We start from the raw sequence: 19,825 nt of genomic DNA on the forward strand, positions 1-19,825 counted from the left end.
ACCACACTCTTTTTTACTGTCACTTTATGGTAAATCTGAGGTCAAGTAGTGACAGTCCTCCAACTTTGTTCTTCAATTTTGCGTTGCTCGTTCTGAGTCATTTGTGTCTACATATAAACTTTAGAATCAGTGTGTCAATATTCATGAAATAACTTGCTGCAATTCTGATTGGGATTGCACTGAATCTATAGACCCCGCTGAGTTGAGTCTCAGGTATGCGGTGGGCTGCGTCTGGGGGCGTGGGAGACAGCAGGGAGGTGTTTTCGAACTCTGCAGGTGGAAGTCCGAGGGGCTCCCTCCCCATCCCTGCATCCTCCCCACCTGAGCTGGAGTGGAGCTGAAGTCCCGGTTGTGCGTGCGGGACGTGTGTGTGAGAGAGACAGAGACAGAAACAAAGACCCAAAGTTTAGGGCGGGGATCCGTTTGAATTAGTGAGGGTCTTCAGGCCCTCCCGGCGGGAGAGCAGAGGTCCCGGCGGCCCCGAGCCCACAGGGCGGTCTGGGTGGGTCCTGGGTTCTCCTCCCTCGCCCAGCCGAGCCCCCCAGCCACAGCCCCCCGCCCCTCATCTTCGGCGGTCCAGCCCCGCCGCAGACCCCCGGAGTCCCAGGCCCCTGCCACCCGCGCACAGCGCCGCCAGGGGCCACCCGCCAGCCCAGCTCTCCGCGCCCCGCGTGCGACCTCGGGGAGGGGGGGCAGGTCCCCGCGGGGGTGCGACCTCGGAGGATGGTGTTCGAGGGGAGATCCGCGAGCTGATGACGCACTGCCCCGGGTGTGAGTCCTTGGTGATGCGGGAGAGGGCAAAGCCGTGGTCCGCAGGAACCATAAGGCGCCGCCCCCTAGGAGGGTCGTACCTGGACCCACGAAACACCCCGGGCCGGGCCCCCTCTCCCCCCCCCCGCATCTGCGCTTGTGTGACGGGTCTGAGACGGCCAGTGACTGACTCAGGGCGGTCCGCATCCCCGCACCGTCTTCCCGGCCCGACCCCCGTCCGAGAGCCGAGCGCCGGCCGCCCGATCCCGCGTCCCAGTCTCGCAAGCTCCGGACCTGGCGCGATCGAAGGTGGCGTCTACGTCCCAGCGAGGCGAGCTCTGCGGAGACGTCCTCCTGGCCGGGGAGGCAGGTGGTGCCCCGACCGTCGCGGAGGGCTCGTCCCGGGCCGAGCGAAGACACGCACGCTGCGCCAACGGCTCCCGCCTTCGTCGGCGCCGCGGCGTCCAAGGCAGCAAAACGTCGTCTCGGAGTCCGCGCACTTTCTCGCGAGACGCCGCCTGCATCGCGCGCGCGCTGGCGAGAATATTAACCCGCTGGCGAGGACAGATCCAGCGTTGGCGCGGGCCTGCCGCGGGCTCCGTGGCTTAGCTGGTTAAAGCGCCTGTCTTGTAAACAGGAGATCCTGGGTTCGACTCCCAGCGGGGCCTTGGCTTTTCCCCTTCTGGGAAAGCTGCTTTCTCCATTAACCGCCTCTGCTCTTTATTCTCCACTGTGTTCGGTGTTGCTCTGAATTCTGAGCCAACCACGCCTAAGCCGTTGTGACTGCAAAATTCTCACGTTCAAGGAGAAGGGATGTGTTTCTTTATGATCAGAGTGAAACTGAATGAAAATGGACTTCTGTGGCTCTGAGAGCTGAGAAAGCCAGAAATCAGTAACTTCCTTTGTGATATCTTTGCTGAAGCTCCTCCCCGTCCTCTCTTTTTTGGGGACGGATGGGGGAAGAACAACAAAAATGTTCCCTACTCTTAAGCCTTTTTCTGAATTCCCATGTAATTCATTAGTGATTCGAGAGAACCTAGCATGCTATGTTTTACATAGGATTTTCCAAATACTACTAAATTATAAAATAGTAATGTATATTTTCTTCTATGTCTTCAGTCTTCAAGGAAGGGTTTTAGCCCCCAAGGAAATAAATAAATTAACCCCACTGGAAACCGAATTTTAGTTCTGCAATTAGAAACACAGAATGATCCTATAATGCAGTGATTCCCAAGCTGGGTGTGCATTTAAATCACCTAGGGAGCTTGTTAAAATACAGTGTCTTGGGACTCATCCCCAGAAGTTTTAATTCTGGTTTGGTAAAGGACCCGGAAACACACACTTTTAGCAAGTACTCCAAGTGATTTTGAAGCAAGTGAATTACATTTGCAAAACCCCACATTACAGACATAGCTGAACAAAAAGTGAGGTCAACAAATGCCCTTAGCACTTTGTACTGATTCAGGAACATCTACTTACCCTCCTATCATCAAATTAGAATTATTCTAATCCAAAGTGAATTGATCTTCTCTATCTCCTAGGTTCTATCTGCTTTTGCCTTGGACATCCTCTCTTCATCCTGATTCTTTCAATATAAACATAGTGTATTGGTCAGCAAGGGCCGCCATAACAAAATATCACAGACCGGGTCGCTTAAACAACAGAAGTTTATCTTCTATAGTTCTGGATGCCAGAAGTCCAAGATGAAGGTGCCATCAGAGCTGGTTTCCTGGTGAGGCCTTTCCTCTGTCTTGTAGACCTCCACCTTCCTGCTGTATCCTCACATGGCCTTTCAAGGGGAGAGAGAGACAGTGAGACAGCTCTGGTATGTCTTTCCCTTCTTATAAGGACACCAGTCTTATTAAGTAAGGGCACCGCCCGCCCTTATGACCTCATTTAATCTTGATTAATTCCTTAAAGATCCTATCCCAAAATATAGTCACGTTAGCAGTAAAGGGCTTCAACATATGCTTTGGAAGGGGGGAACACAGTTCAATCCATAACAAGTAGGAGAGGAAGAATTGTATGACTTAGCTCTGAGTGACAGCTTCATCAGGACAGCATCTAATTAGCTGAAGTGCCACCTGAAGAGGGAGCTTTGTGGATGTGATGGAACTGTGGAGATAAAAGTATTGTCACAGAGTTAGCAAGGATTTGGCCTTTAAAGCACTTTTTTTTTTTTTTAAGATTTTATTTCTTTGCCAGAGAGAGAGAGAGAGAATGCACACAAGCAGGGGGAGCTGGAGGCAGAGGGAGAAGCAAGCTCCTGCCTAGCAAGGAACCTGATGCGGGACTTGATCCCAGGGATCATGACCCAAGACAAAGGCAGATGCCCAACCAGCTGAGCCACCCAGGCATTCTACTTTTAAAACACTTTTTAAATTACTTCTTCTGTTCTATTTTGTCCTGAGATGTGACCTGCTCTGTGACATTATTCATATGACAGAGATGGCTGGAAATTGTACCTGCCTTTGTAAGAAATAAAAGGAGGACTTGATTTAACTAACACTGTGCTGAAGCCAGTAGATAAAGAGGACATGAACCTTGCCTCTAAGGAGACTTCAATATGGTTGAACAGGCCAATAAACACATACCCCAAACACTACAGACGTAAGAAGACCCATGTTCACTCATAACATTTGCAAAGCATTCACTTTGTCTTTGAATTCTGAAAATGTGTGAGCCTTGCATACGGTGGACAAATGACACCTCTTTAAGCTTCAAGCTCCTCAACTATAAAATGAGGACAATAATAGTATCCACCTCAAGGAATTGTTAGGAATGCTATATGAGACCATTCATGTAAATGTATCTACATATATTAAGCTAATGTCATCATCATCATCATTAATGCAGCATTTGTTTGTTTACTGAAAATTGTTGGGGTTAATCCTACTCTCCCTTGCTATTAAGATGGGATCAGTGAGTGGAAGAACTGATGTAATCTATAATCATAACCAGAACTGTAAATAAAAGATGGATCCTGTTTCTCCAGGGAGATTCATTTGCCAATGACAGCCCCGCCGGGACCACTGGCATAATGGGTGAGAACTGGTTTTATCTGCCTTTGAATCAGACTTGGAACCTATTTCTCCAGAAGTACATTCACCCTACCTGCCATATCAAGACCTTTAGTGGCTCTTATGGAAGCCCTAGCCAAATTGTACCTGCTTCCCTCTCTCAGGACTTTTGGAATCCAACCCTTTTGCCACCTTTCTCTTGACTACATTTCTATAGCGAAAGACACCTGTTAATACAAGTTCAAGTGAGAAGAGGTATGTTCTGGTGATGTCTCTTTCTATGCACACCAGCCTAGATGGCACTGGGTTTTGTTCAGTTTTATTTTGTCTTGAGACAGAAAATGAAGGTTCCGAATTTTGAATGAGATCAGGCAGGGTGAGATGACTCCATGAGCTAAATGATTTCTCATTAAGCCAGACCAATGGCTATCATTTGTTGACTTCAATCTCAGAATTATGTCCAAGAATTCCTGTTATCTAGGAGACAGAGGAAAGAGAGCAGGTCAAATCACTAAAGATCAATTCTCTAAAGGGCAATGCTCTGAAGATAAATTTGAAGATCAAAAATTATGAACAATGACCAATAAGCCCAAGTATTGAGGATTTTTTTGGGCGGGGTGCTGTGGGATCTTGTTTTACTCTTTTCCATCTTACATGCAGATGCAGGAACTTGCTGGCAAATGTAGTTGAGTATGTTCTCTGTTTTTGGAGACGTGTTCCTTTGCCACACCTCTGCGTCAGTATCTGCCTCTGTCCCTGTCCTTGGCGGTTAAACAGCAGCAACAAACCATCCTAGCAATGGATTCAGGTAGTTGCATGACATTTCGTGAAGGGGAAGTTGGTCAAGTCGACCTAGAGGTGTCTTAGGGAAGCAGGAATCCATCCTCTGGTGAATGGACCCTCAGGCCATCTTTTTCAGGAGGCCTTTTTTGGTTGAATCATGTATTCCTACCAATTCTCACATACATGCTCCTTTCTGTTCACTGGGTTTACATTCTCTCAGAACCTCATGCACAGCTGGCTCTTGATTACCCAGCTGGCAATCTCAGCCTCTTTCCCTGGACTCCTGCAGATTTCCAGCCAACCCCCCAGCTTCCAGTCTCCTCCTCTGTGATCCCTCATCCAGTGGCTGTAGTAAATGCTCTGAGTGCTGCGCCCACCATTTCACAGCCCTTCCGAAAATATTTTCATTTGATCAGACTCCTTAACCTAGTATTCAAGACTGTCCATATTACCCAGGTTATTTTTACAACCTGGTTTTACTACACCACTTTATGTACCCTATGCTGCAATAATTGATAATGTGTGCCTCCATCCATCAAAAAATGTATACATACCTCCCAAATGCCCTTTGTCATCACTTAGGGATATTAAGATCCCCTTCCATTACTCCTTACCTTCTCACTTCCACAGCTGCTGTTAGTAAGTTCAGGGCCATTTTGTATTTATTGTACTTCATATGTGTATTTCCCCCTTCTGTAAGTCTTTGGGATCATCCCACCCTGACTTGCCTTAATTTCATGAATAATGCCACCAGATGTGGGCCTTTTTTCTTTCACTATGCTTGGATACCTGGACACTCATGTCTTTTAGTTTGGGAATTTTTAAAGATAAATTCACTGCTGATTTCTTCCTCTGTATTTTCTATATTCTTTCTAGGTAGAACTCTACCATTCACATTTGAATGTTGATGAGGGAGGAAGAACACTTATTTTCTAATCCCCGCTTTTGATACAGTGGAAGAAGTTCTGGTACATTCACCAGGCAGGAAATGTATGGGGGAATGTTTCCAATTTATCTCAACTCTCTCCTGTCAGGTTTTAGAGGAGTTTATTAATAATACTTCTGTCTTCTCTTCTTGAATTCAAAACAAAATGAAAAATGGACATAGATGCCAGAGAGATGATCGAAATGTGTTTGCATTATTGTTGTTAGAACTGTTTGAAGATCATGGTTTATGTCATGCAATCAAATCATCTTGCTTTTTCTCCACCCCTGAAAGCACTTACCCCATTAGTTACTGGCACAAATGGACAACTCCCCCTCCTCTGCCCCGCCCCCCCCCCCACACACATACACAACCACATGATGAATCTGTGCCTATAGGTCAGGCATATGGCAAAGCAGAGCAGGATGAATCCTGAAGACAGGTTAGATTCAACCAGAGAGAAAGTGGTTGAGTCAAGCATACTCAGGTCCATTTGCAAGTTTACCAATCTTAATTTAACACTGTATGTTTTTTAAAAAAGATTTATTTATTTTTTAGAGACAAAGCTGCCCCTAACACCATATATTAATTGCATTTCAATTTAGAAAAATAAAATAGGGGTGCCTGGGTGGCTCAGTCAGTTAAGCAGCTGACTCTTGATTTCAGCTCAGGTTATGATCTCAGGGTCCTGGGATGCAGCCCTGCATGGGGCTCCTCACTCAGCAGTGAGTCTGCTTGTCTCCTTCTCCCTCTGCCCCTCCTCCTGCTCTCTCTCTTAAATAAATAATCTTTAAAAAAATATATTAAAAAAATTTTAAATATAATATTGTAAGTTATACTTCAATTTTTTAAATTAAAAAATTAAGTTTACCAATCTGATAAATTCCTTTTTCTTTCTCAAAACTATGAAAGCCTCTCAAGGCCTCTGCTTTCTCAGATCTTCTAAGACAACCACCGCCCAAACACCTGCTTTCCAGCTTCCAAAATACTGTTGACATTGCTTCTCTGTTGTCATCTCCTTTCCCAACCTCTTCTCCTTTGTGAGTTTATACCTTTTCAAAATTCTTTTAATGCCATTGTGGTAGACAAATGCCTTTGTTATATGTGTCATGTTTAACCTGAAATCCATACCTCATATTTGCGATTTCGTTCAATAGCACTCACCTTCATGATACCACCACCATCTTGATTCCTGCCACCTCCAAATTCTCTTCACCCTTTACCTAGGATAGCACATCTAGGATAGCACTTAGCACATTTTTAGTTATTCTTAGTTATTTATGCGTATGTAAAGAGATACTGGTGTATAATCTTCTTGGAATGGAGGATAGATCTGGTTAGTTTTCCTGCCCTGCAGTGCCTAATAATGTGCCCTGTGCTTAGTAGGCATAAAAGTTATGTTAATTTAATGAGTGAATGGATAAATGACTGTACATGAATCAGCCAAAATACTCTGATTTTAAATTTAAGGCCATATGCTATGTCTTGAGAATTGTGGGTATGTTAATTTTCTGTTATATACATTTCCTCTTATGAGATATCTTGCTTCCATGCATAGTTTATAAAGTTTTTTTTTTTAAAGATTTTATTTATTTGACAGAGAGAGAGTGAGAGAGGGAACACAAGCAGGGGGAGTGGGAGAGGGAGAAGCAGGCTTCTTGACAGCATTGTCAAGCAAGGCAGCTTTATTAGACAAAAGAAATGTGCCTTGGCTAGAATGGGAGGGTGGGTGGTGGGGAACCATGAATACCCTGATGCCACATATATCCACATTCCAATTCTTGGAGTCCCACTCTTTCCTCATCAGTGCCCTGACTAACAAGAGATCTTCAGAAAATTTCAACCCACTTTCTGGTACTATTTTCTGTATTAGTAAGGGTCCTTGGTTGTAAACAAAGAAAATAATTCTGGGGGTGCCTGGGTGGCTCAGTCTGTTAAGCGTCTGCTTTTGGCTCAGGTCATGATCCCGGGATCCCGGGGTCCTGGGATTGAGTCCCACATCAGGCTCCCTGCTCAGTGGGGAGTCTCCCTCTCCCTCTGCCCCTCACCCCGCTTATGCTCTCTCTCCCTCACTCTCTCTCTCAAATAAATAAATAAAATCTTCAAAAAAAAATAATTCTGAGAATTTAAGCAGAAAGAAGATATTGGAAGAGTGGTAGTTCACAGAATCAAAGTGAAAGGTGAAGAACCAAACTTGACAAACAAGCAGACATGAAGGGAAGCAAGATATAGCCAAGATCCCACTCCAGAAAGAGACCATGAAGGACATATCCTTTAGTGCTGTCACCTGGGACAATAATCAGGAAGGCATCTGCTCCAACAGTCCCTTCCCCCCTCCTCATTCTTTTGCCTCATTTTACTAAGATTTAAATCCTTTGTAGAAACATCTGATTGACCAAATCTAGATCACATGCACCCCTAGCTGCAAAGTTGCTGGGAGAATACACTGCCCACCTCCCGATGGCTTCTTTAATCATACAAAAGCGCCATAACCAATAATGTCCACTAACCTATCACACAGTGCTTTGATTTAGGGAAAAAAAATATATATTTGAAACTTGTCTACTGAAAGAACTTTTTTTTTTTAAGATTTTATTTATTTGACATACAGAGAGAGCACAAGCAAGGGGAGCGGCAGAGGGAGAGGGAGAAGCAGACTCCCCACTAAGCAGGGAGCCCGATGTGGGGCTCAATCCCAGGACTACAGGACCATGACCTGAGCTGAAGGCAGACGCTTAACCGAGCCACCCAGGTGCCCTGAAAGGACCTTTCAAATGTTACTTTATAATGTTAATTGTAATTATTATATTCATTAACCTTATGATTTCTATTGAGGGTGTAACCCATCTCTCTCCCAAGAAAGTATATATTTTCTTCCTCATGTCGTCAAAACTTCTGCTAACTTGCGGGGTTTTTTTTCTTTTTTTTTTTTTAGATTTTTATTTATTTGTCAGAGAGAGAGAGAGAGCACAAGCAGGGGGAGCAGCAGAGGGAGAGGGAGAAGCAGGCTCCTCACTGAGCAAGGAGCCCAATGTGGGACTCGATCCCAGGACCCTGAGATCATGACCTGAGCCGAAGGCAGACGCTTAACGACTGAGCCACCCAGGCGTCCCTAACTTGCGGTTTTTTAAATCACTCTTATCTTCTTTGATTTTAGCAAGTGTCTCCCATCAAAATTCAATGAAGCACATGAATGAAAGTTTTCCAGAGGATTTCATTCTTACGGGCTTTACCAAATACCCTTGGTTGGATCTTCCTCTCTTCTTTGCCCTCCTGATCTCCTACACGTTCACACTGTTGGGAAATATTGCTATTACTCTGGTTTCCCAACTAGATTCCCAACTCCAAAGTCCTGTGTATTTCTTCCTCACAATCCTCTCCTTTTTGGACCTCTGTTTCACCACAACTGTACCCCAAATGCTATTCAACCTGGGGGGCCCCAACAAGAACATCACTTACCTAGGCTGTATGGCCCAGGCCTATATATTCCACTGGCTAGGCTGTACTGAATGTGTCCTGCTTGGCATCATGGCCTTAGACCACTACGTGGCTGTGTGTAAGCCTCTGAGGTGCTCCGTAATCATGCACCCCAAGCACTGCCTGCAGCTCTCCAGCACTGCGTGGCTCGTTGGTCTGGCAAATTCCCTGCTGCAGTCCACACTCACGGTCCAGCTGCCCCTGTGTGGGAACCAGGAGCTAGACCACTTCTTTTGTGAGCTGCCAGGGCTTATTAAGATGGCTTGCGTGGACACCATGATCAACGAGGTCACTTTAGCTGTGGCGGCCACCTTTCTGATAATGGGTCCCCTCTCCATGATTCTTATCTCTTACAGTTGTATTGCCCAAGCCGTATTTCGAATCCCCTCCACTGATAAGAGACTTAAGGCCTTCAACACTTGTTCTTCACACCTACTGGTGGTGTCTTTATTTTATGGCTCAGGCATCTACATCTATATGCAGCCCTCGGGGGATAGCCCTCAAGACCTTACCAAAGCTCTGACGCTGTTTTACTGTGTTATTACTCCGATGGCCAACCCATCCATCTACACCCCGAGGAACAAGGATGTTAAAGGAGCTTTGAGGAGACTTCTCAGAGGGGCCATTTTGTCCAAAAGAATATGAGAAAATGATGCTTTATTCTGAATGGAAAAGCCCAATAATCTAAAATATATCCTCCTTTAAATATGTTTCACCAAAATCATACCCGAAAGTCAAGAAAGCCTTCATGTGCTGTGTTTACCTACACCACTTCTGACACCAAGTATGTTGGGGGTTTTTCCACACCAGTCAATTCTCTGACCCCAACTGGGTGGCCTACAATTCAATTCAATTCTGACACTAACTACCTAGAGTTAGCATAGACTCCACAATTTAAGGGCTCAGTCCCACAAAAACAGCCTCCGCCTTGGACGAAAATACATATATTCGTCCATCCAGCAATCTTGTGAGAACCTATCCCCTAGAAATAAAATCATCTGTGCGTGCAGAAGAGATCATGCATAAGAATAAATATTGCAAAAAAAGGATAAATATTGCAGACTTGTTCGTAACAAAAAAATAGAAATATATTTTCGTATGCCTACTGATAGTAAATTAACTATTAAAATAAGTGCCTTAAGACCATTAAAAATAATGCTTAAGAATTATTCCAGATGACTTGGAAGGATCTACCTGGCCACAGGGGCTCTTTACGTTAATCATTTCAATACTTATAACTGTCTATACTATTATTCTTATTTTACAGAAAATGAAAATGAGGGGCGCCGGGGTGGCTCAGTTGGTTGAGCGACTGCCTTCGGCTCAGGTCATGATCCTGGAGTCCCGGGATCGAGTCCCGCATTGGGCTCCCTGCTAGGCAGGGAGTCTGCTTCTCACTCTGACCCTCCCGACCCTCCCCCCTCTCATGTGCTCTCTCTCATTCTCTCTCAAATAAATAATAAAAATAAAATCTTTAAAAAAAAAAAAGAAAATGAAAATGAGGCACAGAGACATTAAGTAACTGGATCATGTAGGGGCTGCCCCAAGATGGGCCTCCTAGGCATGAAGATTATTTTGAGTTAAGGTTGCTGGAGGGGAGGTGGGTAGGGCGAGGGGGTAACTGGGTGATCGGCATTAAGGAGGACAGTGGATTTAATGAGCACACGGTGTTATATGCAACTGATGAATCACTAGATTCCACTCCTGGAATTAATAATACAGTATATGTTAACTAACTGAATTTAAATATTTAATGTAATTTAATGTAAATAAAATCTTTTTTAAAAAGCAATTGAAACCCAGCAGATTCTGGAAAAGTTCTTTACCTCCCTCATAACTGGCTAAAAAGAATTTAGATAGAGGTCCTGCTCCAGGAAGAGAGCTGTCACCATGGATAACCACATTATGGTATGAACTAGGGACGCTGGACAGGGCGGAACCTAGCAAGGCCTGTTTGATCAAAATCCTCTATGTCCCATTGTTTCTGAGTGGCCATGAAAACATTTGTTTATCAAACATTTACTCTTTTTCATCTTCCTGAGGACTGCATTCCTTCCCTTTGAAGTCCCAGACCCCTACTAGGTTCTCCTTAATTGAGGATGACATTTATACCTCATTTTGCTTGACTGTCTCTGGAGTTTCATGTCTGTCTGGCTTTCCCGCTTGTATGGTATCAAATTTGATTTTCTCTGGTTAATCTCTGAAAAAAATCTATTCAAAGCCCCCCCTTCCCCAGCCACCTTACGGACAAAACTCACAGGTGTCCGCACTTGGCCCTACCTCTGTTTTTCTAGGTCACGGAGCCCTACATTCTGGGAAAATAGACCTCAACTACAAAACCTATTCTTCTCTAGCCTGACCACAACCCACATCCCGGAGGAGCCCCGGGCAGGGCCCCCCGCCGCCCCGCCTGGCCAAGAATCGAGCGCCTCCCCCACCCCCACGGGCGCAGCTGCAGCCCCCGCACGCCCTTCAAAGGCCCAGCCCGACGTTTCGCCAGCTGCCCGGCCCCTCTCCTCCCACGGAGAGTGAGCAAACTGTCCCGCTGGTCGCTCTGCTCTTGCTGCAATCTCCGCCAGCCGCGTCACCAGCCACCCTAACCATGTCAGTTTGGTTCTCCGTCCGCCTACAAGGACCTCGGAGGGCGCGGGGTATTCCTGCTCCCCGACAACCCGCAGCACAACACCGACAGGAGGCCCGCGTCACGCTCTGAAGCACACACTTGCTGCACGCGCACAGAAGCGCGCACGTCCGCGTGCTTACGTGAGCAGGGAGCCGACGCGGAAGCACGCACGCTGGGAGAACCACACACGCGGGGGAAAGGGCGGGGCCGACGTCGGGAGGGCGGCAGGTGGACGGAGGAAGACGAACGCGGGCGAGGCCCTCGCAGCGGCCCCGCGGGCGGCCACGAGCCATAGAGACGGGAGCTCCTAGAGGGGCACGGCGCACTTCCGGGAGCGGGTTTCCGGCTTCCGGGAGGGTGGGCCCGGGCTGTGGTCGCGGTCGCCGAGGCCGAGGGGCCGGCTCTCGCGCGCGGGGCCCGCTCCTGTGCCCGGCGCCGCAGGAGCGAGGCCCCGCGGGCCGTGCGGGCGGCCGGAGGCGGGTCTCTGGTGAACACCTCCCCGCCCCCGGCCCGCCTCGGCGGCTCCGGCCTCCAGCGCCGTCGCGAAGCGGAGGACTTCGGCGGTTTTCCTGCAATCTGGTGGGTCCCTGACGTACAGAAAACGGAGCTTTTCTCCAGTCCCTGGGGTCGGAAGTGTTTTCGGAACCCGAGTTTGGGGATTTTTTTTTAAAGCACGGTGCTTGTATGGTGTTTCGAATGCCTAGCGCCCCAGGAGTCTGGGGCAGCCCACAGACAGACGTATTCGTAGTTCTGTCACGAAACAGGACTGTTCCCACCAGGACTGTAAGGTTCATGTCATTTCAGGACGCGTTTTGTTACTAATATAGTTGTTACTTTGAGTATTGCCTTCAAGTGACTTCAGGGAAATACTTCCGGTTTTCAGAGCATTGGGGGAGTTCACAATTGTGGAAAAGGGGTTGTGGACCTATTGTCGTCAATGTTTTCGCTGCTGTATTTGTCTGATCATATTTATCACCCAGTATGAACAATTCCCGAACGAGTTCTGAGAAAGTGTTGGAGTTGATGCATTTCGTTGGTCTTTTTTCAGCATAGTTACTGATGACTTAGCGCGTATCGGGCAGGGTTTTGGCAACACCTGTAGTGCAGGGTACAGAGCAGATGAAGCCCTGCTTATATTATCGTGGGGGCAACAAGTAGCATATGACGTCAGGCGGTGGAACAATGTCGTAAGGGTCAGAGGGTGCTAGTGGTTGGAGAGCCACTTTATGTAGGACGCTCTAGAAATGTCTTCTCGACGAAATGATTTTTGAGCGTGCTGTAATGAAATGAGGGAATGTCCCATGCTAATACCTGGGTAAGAGCATTCCAAGCAGGTGGAATGCATTGACAAGACTAAAATGGAAGAGGATTTCACTGGAGTAGAGTGACCACAGCGAGGATTCGTGGGAAAAAGGTTACTCTTTTTTTTTTTTTTTAAAGATTTTATTTATTTATTTGAGAGAGAGAGAATGAGATTCAGAGAGCACGAGAGGGAAGAGGGTCAGAGGGAGAAGCAGACCCCCCACTGAGCAGGGAGCCCTATGCAGGACTCCATCCCAGGACTCCAGGATCACGACCTGAGCCGAAGGCAGTCGCTTAACCAACTGAGCCACCCAGGCGCCCCGGAAAAAGGTTACTCTTAATTTCTAAAATAGTCCTATAAATTTTCATTACCAAGAATGTCAGATCCTCAAGTCATCTACATCACTGTTAGCAAAATTTCAAAAACCTTTTCTGTTGTGTTTTTCTTAAAGTGTCCTGGGCAGCCTTTAACAGTACATAATAGATTTTCTTTTTAACTGGTGCAATTTTTCATCTTAATACTGGTCTCTATTTTGTGAAGGGGACTCTCCTCGGAGTATAAAGCCATCTGCAGGCACCCCTCCCCTGAGAGAAAATGGCTGCAGTTCTCATCATCCAGGATGGAGAACAAGAACCTGTGATAGTAAAGGTGGAGGAGGATAACTTTTTTGTACAAGAAATTGACTTGCAGAAGAACAGCCAGTCCTGTCAGGAGGTCTTCGGCCAGTGTTTCAGGCAGTTCTGCTACCAGGAGACATCTGGACCCCAGAGGCGCTGAGCCGGCTCGGGGAGCTCTGCCGACGCTGGCTGCGGCCCGAGACGCACAGCAAGGAGCAGATCGTGGAGCTGCTGGTGCTGGAGCAGTTCCTGACCATCCTGCCGGGGGACCTGCAGGCCCGGGTGTGGGAGCAGCATCCACTGAATGGAGATGAGGCTATGTTGGAAGAGAGTCTGATGATCCGGGATTTCAGGTGGGAAGAGGTGTTCTGTGGTGGCAACAAGCAGCATCTACTGGTTAGGTTCATAAGAAAGCAGTGAGGGCAGCTGTGAGCTTTTGTCCCCATCGATGCTTCATTGTTTCTGTTGGTTCCTTTTTCTGTCTCATCTCTCCTAAGCCTGTTGAGTCCTTTTTCCCTGTCCTGTTTCTCCCTGGGAAATGTTTCCTAAGGTTTTAGTTCTAGTTCTCAACAGCAGCTTCTTCCCAAGCCCAATGCTTCCTCCTTGTCTCCAGGGCACATTCCAAGCAGATGGACAGGAAGTGCTCTGGGAGGAGGTGATGTCCCTGGGAGCCACACCCCAGTCACCAAGTTATCAGCGCCAGCACATGGAGACTCTGCTCAAGGATGCCTCTCTGGAGCCCCTTCCCTACAAGAGAGAGGTGAAGAGGAAGAGGAGGAACCGATCTGGGAAGATGGGTTAGGGTAGCGGGCTCCTGCTTGGCTAATCAAAGCCATCCTTTACAGCTTAATCATGAATGTGTCTAACCCTCACCCCAAATCCTCGCTGGCTTATCTACCTCTCTTTTTACAAAGTACAACCTTTATTCTTGGCCTTTTAAAAAGGTTTTTATTTTATTTGCTTTTCACATACCCATCTTTGCTTTTTATTAAAGCACTGAATGATCACATCATCCTGTTGCTTCTCCTTTATGATCTCCTTTACAGTGGCCGCCTCAGTGTCTTGCCCTACCCTCTAAGTTTTATCAACCCATCTGGGATGAAGCCACCTTTAAAACCTTTCACGTTGACTGCATTTCTCCTGTCTTCTTCCACATTAAATTCCCTCCTTTTTTCACGCTGGTCCCTTCCCCTACATGTCACTCCAGTGTACATTTGGTACCTTTTCCTTTCCACATTCTCTACATTATCAGATGTGCTTCCCATTTACAAAGCTACCCCCCTCCTTACATCCTGATCCCCTTCACAGTCTGTCCAGAAAATAGCAATAAAGTGACCAGAACAGCCAAGAAATCCGTCCTTTTCCAGTATTTCGTTTGAGTTCAGGTGGAATCTTCATTTTAATGAGTTCAGTGGGACATTTATCTCTCTCAGGCCAAATTTCACTAAAACTGTATTTTTCAATTGTGTTCATAAAGGAATACTGATCTTAGTTAATATAAGGTAATTATTGGTTTACACTGAATCTGCAAGCAATGTCCTCTTTGGGGGAAGATTAAGACAAAGAATTTTCTTTCCAATCAATAGAATAAATACACTTTTGCCTTTCCTCTATAATTGTATTTGAATGCAGTTTGAAGTACTCTTTATACACTTAGACTTTTAACAAACTCTTTAATAATTTGTGCCCTTTTCGTGATAAAGATTGTTCCTGATCCTACCTTAGTGACTAGGACATAGGTTATTTATTCCAGAATATGTCTGTTTCACCTTTCCTCTCTAGCGCTTTCCTTCCTTAATTGAGCTGAAGAGATATTGATCGATTGTTGGGGCAACATGACTAAAAAAGAGAAAAATGGTCCCTTGGGGTGTAATATTCTGTCAGTTCGAACAGATGACATTTCCGTTTTGTTTACTTCTATATATGTCTAAAATTTGCCATAATAAAAAGCTTAAATAAAAGATGTTTGAATGATCCAGTTCCTATTTTAGATAGTGAGACCAAGCCTGAGACTGGGAAATTGGCTGGAAAGCAGGGAGTATTCAAAGGAATGGAATCACAGAAGATGATACTCTGTAGAATTTGCAGAGGCAGGAACATTTTCCGGGGGACCCATTTTGGAGACCTTCATGAATGCAAGCACAGGTTGGCAGCCATCAAGGAAATTCAGAGGAAGGACAACAACACAGATGCGATCAGTGTGGGAAAAGCTTCATGCATAGCATCAGTCTTCTTGGACATCAGAAAATCCACACAAGGGAAAAGCTCTTTCAGTGTCAAGAGTGAGGGAGAGCCATTAGTCAAAACACAGCTCTTTTTAAGCACCTCATAATTCACACGGATGAAAAACTGTGTCAGTGTAATAAGTGTGGTAAAAGTTTTAGTCAAGGCTCAGTTCTTATTAAACATCAGAGAAATCACAATGGGGAGGAACCGTATGAGGGCAGTGATTGTGGCAAAACTTCAGTAACAGCACGGGACTTGCTCAGCATCAGAGATACCATAGCTTAATAAAATGTTACCAGTGCACTGACTGTGGGAAGGCCTTCAGGGAAAGTTCAAACCTCACTAAACATCAGTGAATTCATACAGGAGAAGAACCCTACGAATGTGATGAATGTGGAAAAGCCTTCAGTAGAAGTTCTGACCTTAACAGATACCACAGAATTCACACTGGGGAGAAACCCTATGAATGTGACAAGTGTGGGAAGGCCCTCTGTCTGAGCTCACATCTCACTGAACACCAGAGAATCCACAACAAAAACTCTATGTGTGTAATAAGTATGGAAACTCCTTCAAACAGAGGTCAGGTCTCATTTCAACATTAAAACAAAACAAAACAAAAAAACACAACTAATCAAAACCACGTTGCTTAAATTATTGTCGTAAAAATGTTGAGCAGCATTTGTTCCTGGCAGAATTTAGATGAGCCGTGTGAGAACTCTCAATATGTCACTTTCCCAATCTCCTGTGACATCAGAGTACCCACAGAGTAGATTCTCCCTCTTTCGAATGAGCCAACCCCGTTGTGTTTCAAGGCCTGAACGCTAGTTAATTAAAAGTGCAAAGCTTCAGAATGGCCAGTTTCATCTATTCACAATGAAAGTAAACATTCAGGAGTGTCCTCCATAAATTTGTCCCAGGATTTCCAATGTTATTTTCCTTCACTGTCCAGCAGCTCTGTTGTATTGGTCTCATTTTGCCCAGCCACCCCAAGTACACTCAGGCTTCCATGTCTATGTCTTCCCTGCTCATGCCCTGAATGCCCTCTTTTCCTTTGTTGGGAAAGTTTTACATATGTCTGACTAACCCCATTTAGAATAAAGATGTTTTCTGGGTGCTGAGCCTCCAAGAGGTTGTATAACAGTGTACCTAATGTTCCACTAAAAATGGCATGGCTTAAAGACTAATGACCCTGTTGAGTACCTACACTTAAGAGCACCGAAGGTTTGTGTGCTTTCAGTTAACTTGGTGACCATCAGGATTACCTTCTAAAAGTAAGATCTTGCTCCTTCAGGAAGAGAAGGACAGCCCCTTTCTGGAGCACTGGAGAACAGTGAGTGTTCACGGAGGCACTGGTCACCCTTCCAGAGGACAGAGGCTGCAGTGCTGACCCAGATAGAAGCCACACTGCAATGGCAGATGGAGGGACCTCCTGTCCAGTGGTGCCCCCGTGCACTGCACATCCACTTGGGATGGTCCCAAGACGTGCTCCTTGTTCAGGCACCATTATGTTAATGTAGAGAAAAATAAAATAGGTTGGTTCTGGAGAGGAGTTGTGAGGTCTTCCCCAAACAGAGCAGAGGATGATTCAAGTCAAAAGAAAATATAGCTACTTCCCTGGATTAGAAGATGGGTAGCAGGGATCAAAAAGAGTATACCACTGGGAGGTTAAACTGGATAAACTAGAGAATACTCCCCTTTAGCATGGCTCCCACATGGGAGGTGACTTATTTCAGGGACCAAGTGACCCTGAGGGTATTATCTGTCATTTCTATTAAGTCTGATATTACTGTTAATGGTAGAGCTATCCTTTTTATATTGATTAGCCAGTGTACTTATAAATGGACAGACCCTAACTTCCCCCAGGTTTCAAGGGAGAGCTCAAACTTCCAAGTGTAACAACCTTGGAGGGTAACGCAAGCTATGGACACTTGAGCCTGGGTTGACTGACATTTTTGACATAATTTACCGAGTGGGTGATGAATTACTGAATACAATGCCACTTTTCACCTGTTCTCTCTCCCCTTTTTTCCCTGACCATATACATTCATTCTGGCACCATAGGCATCATTGCTGACTAATTCTCTACCCTTTCTCCAAATTGTGTTTCCTAAATATCTGTGTTTGGGGGAGGAAGCAGAGATAGTTCAGTCAGAGATGATAGGATCACATTTAACACAAAAAGGAAAAGAAAACCCTAGTTTTTTAAGGTTAGAGAACATAATTTTAGATAATATGTTTCAAATTTTTCTGATCTGTCACCCTTATTTGAAAATAACACTCCATATTCCTATATAATCACCTTTTGGCTTGTATAATAATTTTAGGCCACTTTAGACTTTAAAATATATCTCCACCTCCATATTTGAGAAGCATCTCACATAAGAGGTGGAATAGCTGAGTAAGATTATCATACATATGTATCTAAAACTAAGTCAAAGAGCAGACCCCATATGTCAGAATTTATGATCAGCTGCTAGTAACAAAAATCTGAAAAATTCACACGGTGTATTTCTCTCATGTAAAAGAAGTCTAAAAGCAGATCATTTATGGTTGGTGGTTTATTTGTGGGGTCATTGGGAATCCAGGTTCCTCTCACGTTGTCATCATCTTCTGCATGCAGCTTCTTCTCTTCCCGTGGCTGCTGAAGCACCAGCCATCAACTCTGCATTCCAGTCAGCAGGAAGGGCATAAAAGGGATTCTCTCAGCTAACTCGGGGTCTTTCATGGAGCCTTCTCAGAATGCACACATTTCCTCTTACATTTAATTAGCCAGAATTGAGTCACATGACCACACTTAACTGCAAGAGTAGCTAGGAAAAAGGGGCGTGTGGGTGGCTCAGTCCGTGAAGCATCTGCCTTCAGCTCAGGTCATGATCCCTGAGTCCTGGGATCAAGCCCCCACATTGGGCTCGCTGCTAGTGGGGAATCTGCTTCTCCCTCTCCTTCCCCCTGCTCCTTTTCCTTCTCAATCTCTCAAATAAATAAATAAAATAAAAAAGTAGCTAGGAAATGTAATTCCAGGTGCCAGTGTACACATAAAAATTGGAGTCCTGTCATCTAATAAAAAAGAATACTTATTTGGTAGGCAAACAATCTGTGCCAACAGTCCTAAATATTTTGAGTTCTGAATTGTTAAATGTGTGCTAAAAAAACTGATCTACATATGAATGAATGAATGGTAAAGGGTGCAAGAAACAAAATTAGAACTAGGAGATACAGTGGTGTATGGATATTAAGAGATTAGGAGAATAGAGCAAGAAGAAAAAGCGGGAAGTGGGGAATGAGAATATGTAAACTCCTGAGTTGGAGATCCCTTAAACTTAACAGGCTTCTTTTAATGATATTAAAAAGACTTGTGAAAAAATTACAGTTTAAATCCATTTTAATTTGGTAATAAGGGATATTTTTAAAGATTTTATTTATTTGAGAGAGAGCACAAGCAGGCAGAGAGGCGGAGCAAGAGGGAGAAGCAGACTCGCCGCTGAGTTGGAAGCCCTATGTGGGGCTTGATTCCAGGTTTCTGAGATCATGACCTGAGCCTAAGGCAGACACTTAACACACACCCAATCCAGCGCCCCTAAAGGATATTTTTTAAAGAAAAAAATTCCTCTAGATTCCTACCTCCCTAATTTGAGAATTATTTTCACTTATTTATATTGTCTATTTGGAGAGATTAATGTATATACACACACACATAAAACATATATAGAGAGGGAGAGAGAGAACATAATTTTAGATGTGTTCCAAATTTTTCTGATCTGTTCTATTTTATCAATCACCTTATTTAAATAAAACACTCCATATTTCTATATAATGACCTTAGAGCTTGTATAATAATTTTAGGTCTCTTTCGACTTTAAAATATATATATCTCCGGGATGCCTGGGTGACTGAGTTGGTGAAGCGTCTGCCTTTAGCTCAGGTCATGTTCCCAGGTTCCTGGGATTGAGTCCCACATCAGGCTCCTTGCTCAGTGGCGAGCCTGCTTCCCCCTCCGCCTGCTGCTCCCTCTCTATGTATCTAAGTATTACTAATAACTAATAACTAATAACTATATTTTTATCTAATGAACACTGTGTTAAACTTGCAACAAAAGAATGG

At 45.1% G+C, this 19,825-nt stretch overlaps 1 protein-coding gene, 2 long non-coding RNA genes and 1 other non-coding gene across 6 annotated transcripts; 3 read left to right on the forward strand and 1 right to left on the reverse strand.

The window, feature by feature from the left end:
* Nucleotides 1-1,344: 1,344 nt before the first annotated feature.
* TRNAT-UGU (transfer RNA threonine (anticodon UGU)) lies at nucleotides 1,345-1,418 on the forward strand. The gene has a single exon. It is a non-coding gene; the product is annotated as a tRNA-Thr (tRNA).
* Nucleotides 1,419-2,399: 981 nt separating this feature from the next.
* On the reverse strand, nucleotides 2,400-11,850 carry LOC115942231 (uncharacterized). The gene is made up of 3 exons (XR_014147353.1): nucleotides 11,719-11,850; nucleotides 6,643-6,701; nucleotides 2,400-2,865 (listed from the first exon to the last, which is right to left on the reverse strand). It is a non-coding gene; the product is annotated as an uncharacterized LOC115942231 (long non-coding RNA).
* On the forward strand, nucleotides 8,668-9,600 carry LOC145722792 (olfactory receptor 2B11-like). Its single transcript, XM_081827350.1, has one exon. The coding sequence runs from the start codon at nucleotides 8,668-8,670 to the stop codon at nucleotides 9,598-9,600; it is 933 nt and encodes a 310-aa protein (XP_081683476.1).
* Nucleotides 11,851-11,978: 128 nt separating the features above from the next.
* On the forward strand, nucleotides 11,979-15,459 carry LOC115942229 (uncharacterized). 3 transcript variants are annotated; one of them, XR_014147339.1, is made up of 4 exons: nucleotides 11,979-12,366; nucleotides 13,041-13,210; nucleotides 13,422-13,851; nucleotides 14,112-15,459. It is a non-coding gene; the product is annotated as an uncharacterized LOC115942229 (long non-coding RNA). The 3 variants fall into 3 exon arrangements; XR_014147341.1 differs by lacking the exon at nucleotides 13,041-13,210 and having other exon boundaries at nucleotides 11,982-12,157; XR_014147340.1 differs by lacking the exon at nucleotides 13,041-13,210 and having other exon boundaries at nucleotides 12,133-12,366.
* The last annotated feature ends 4,366 nt before the right edge of the window (nucleotides 15,460-19,825 follow it).

Source organism: Leptonychotes weddellii, chromosome 8 (genome assembly GCF_054177405.1).
Source record: "Leptonychotes weddellii isolate Sample4059 chromosome 8, ASM5417740v2, whole genome shotgun sequence".
Classification (NCBI taxonomy): Eukaryota; Metazoa; Chordata; class Mammalia; order Carnivora; family Phocidae; genus Leptonychotes; species Leptonychotes weddellii.

Excerpts from the sequence above, each read along its gene's own strand:
- LOC145722792 (XM_081827350.1), top strand. The coding sequence starts at position 8,668 with ATGAATGAAAGTTTTCCAGAGGATTTCATTCTTACGGGCTTTACCAAA.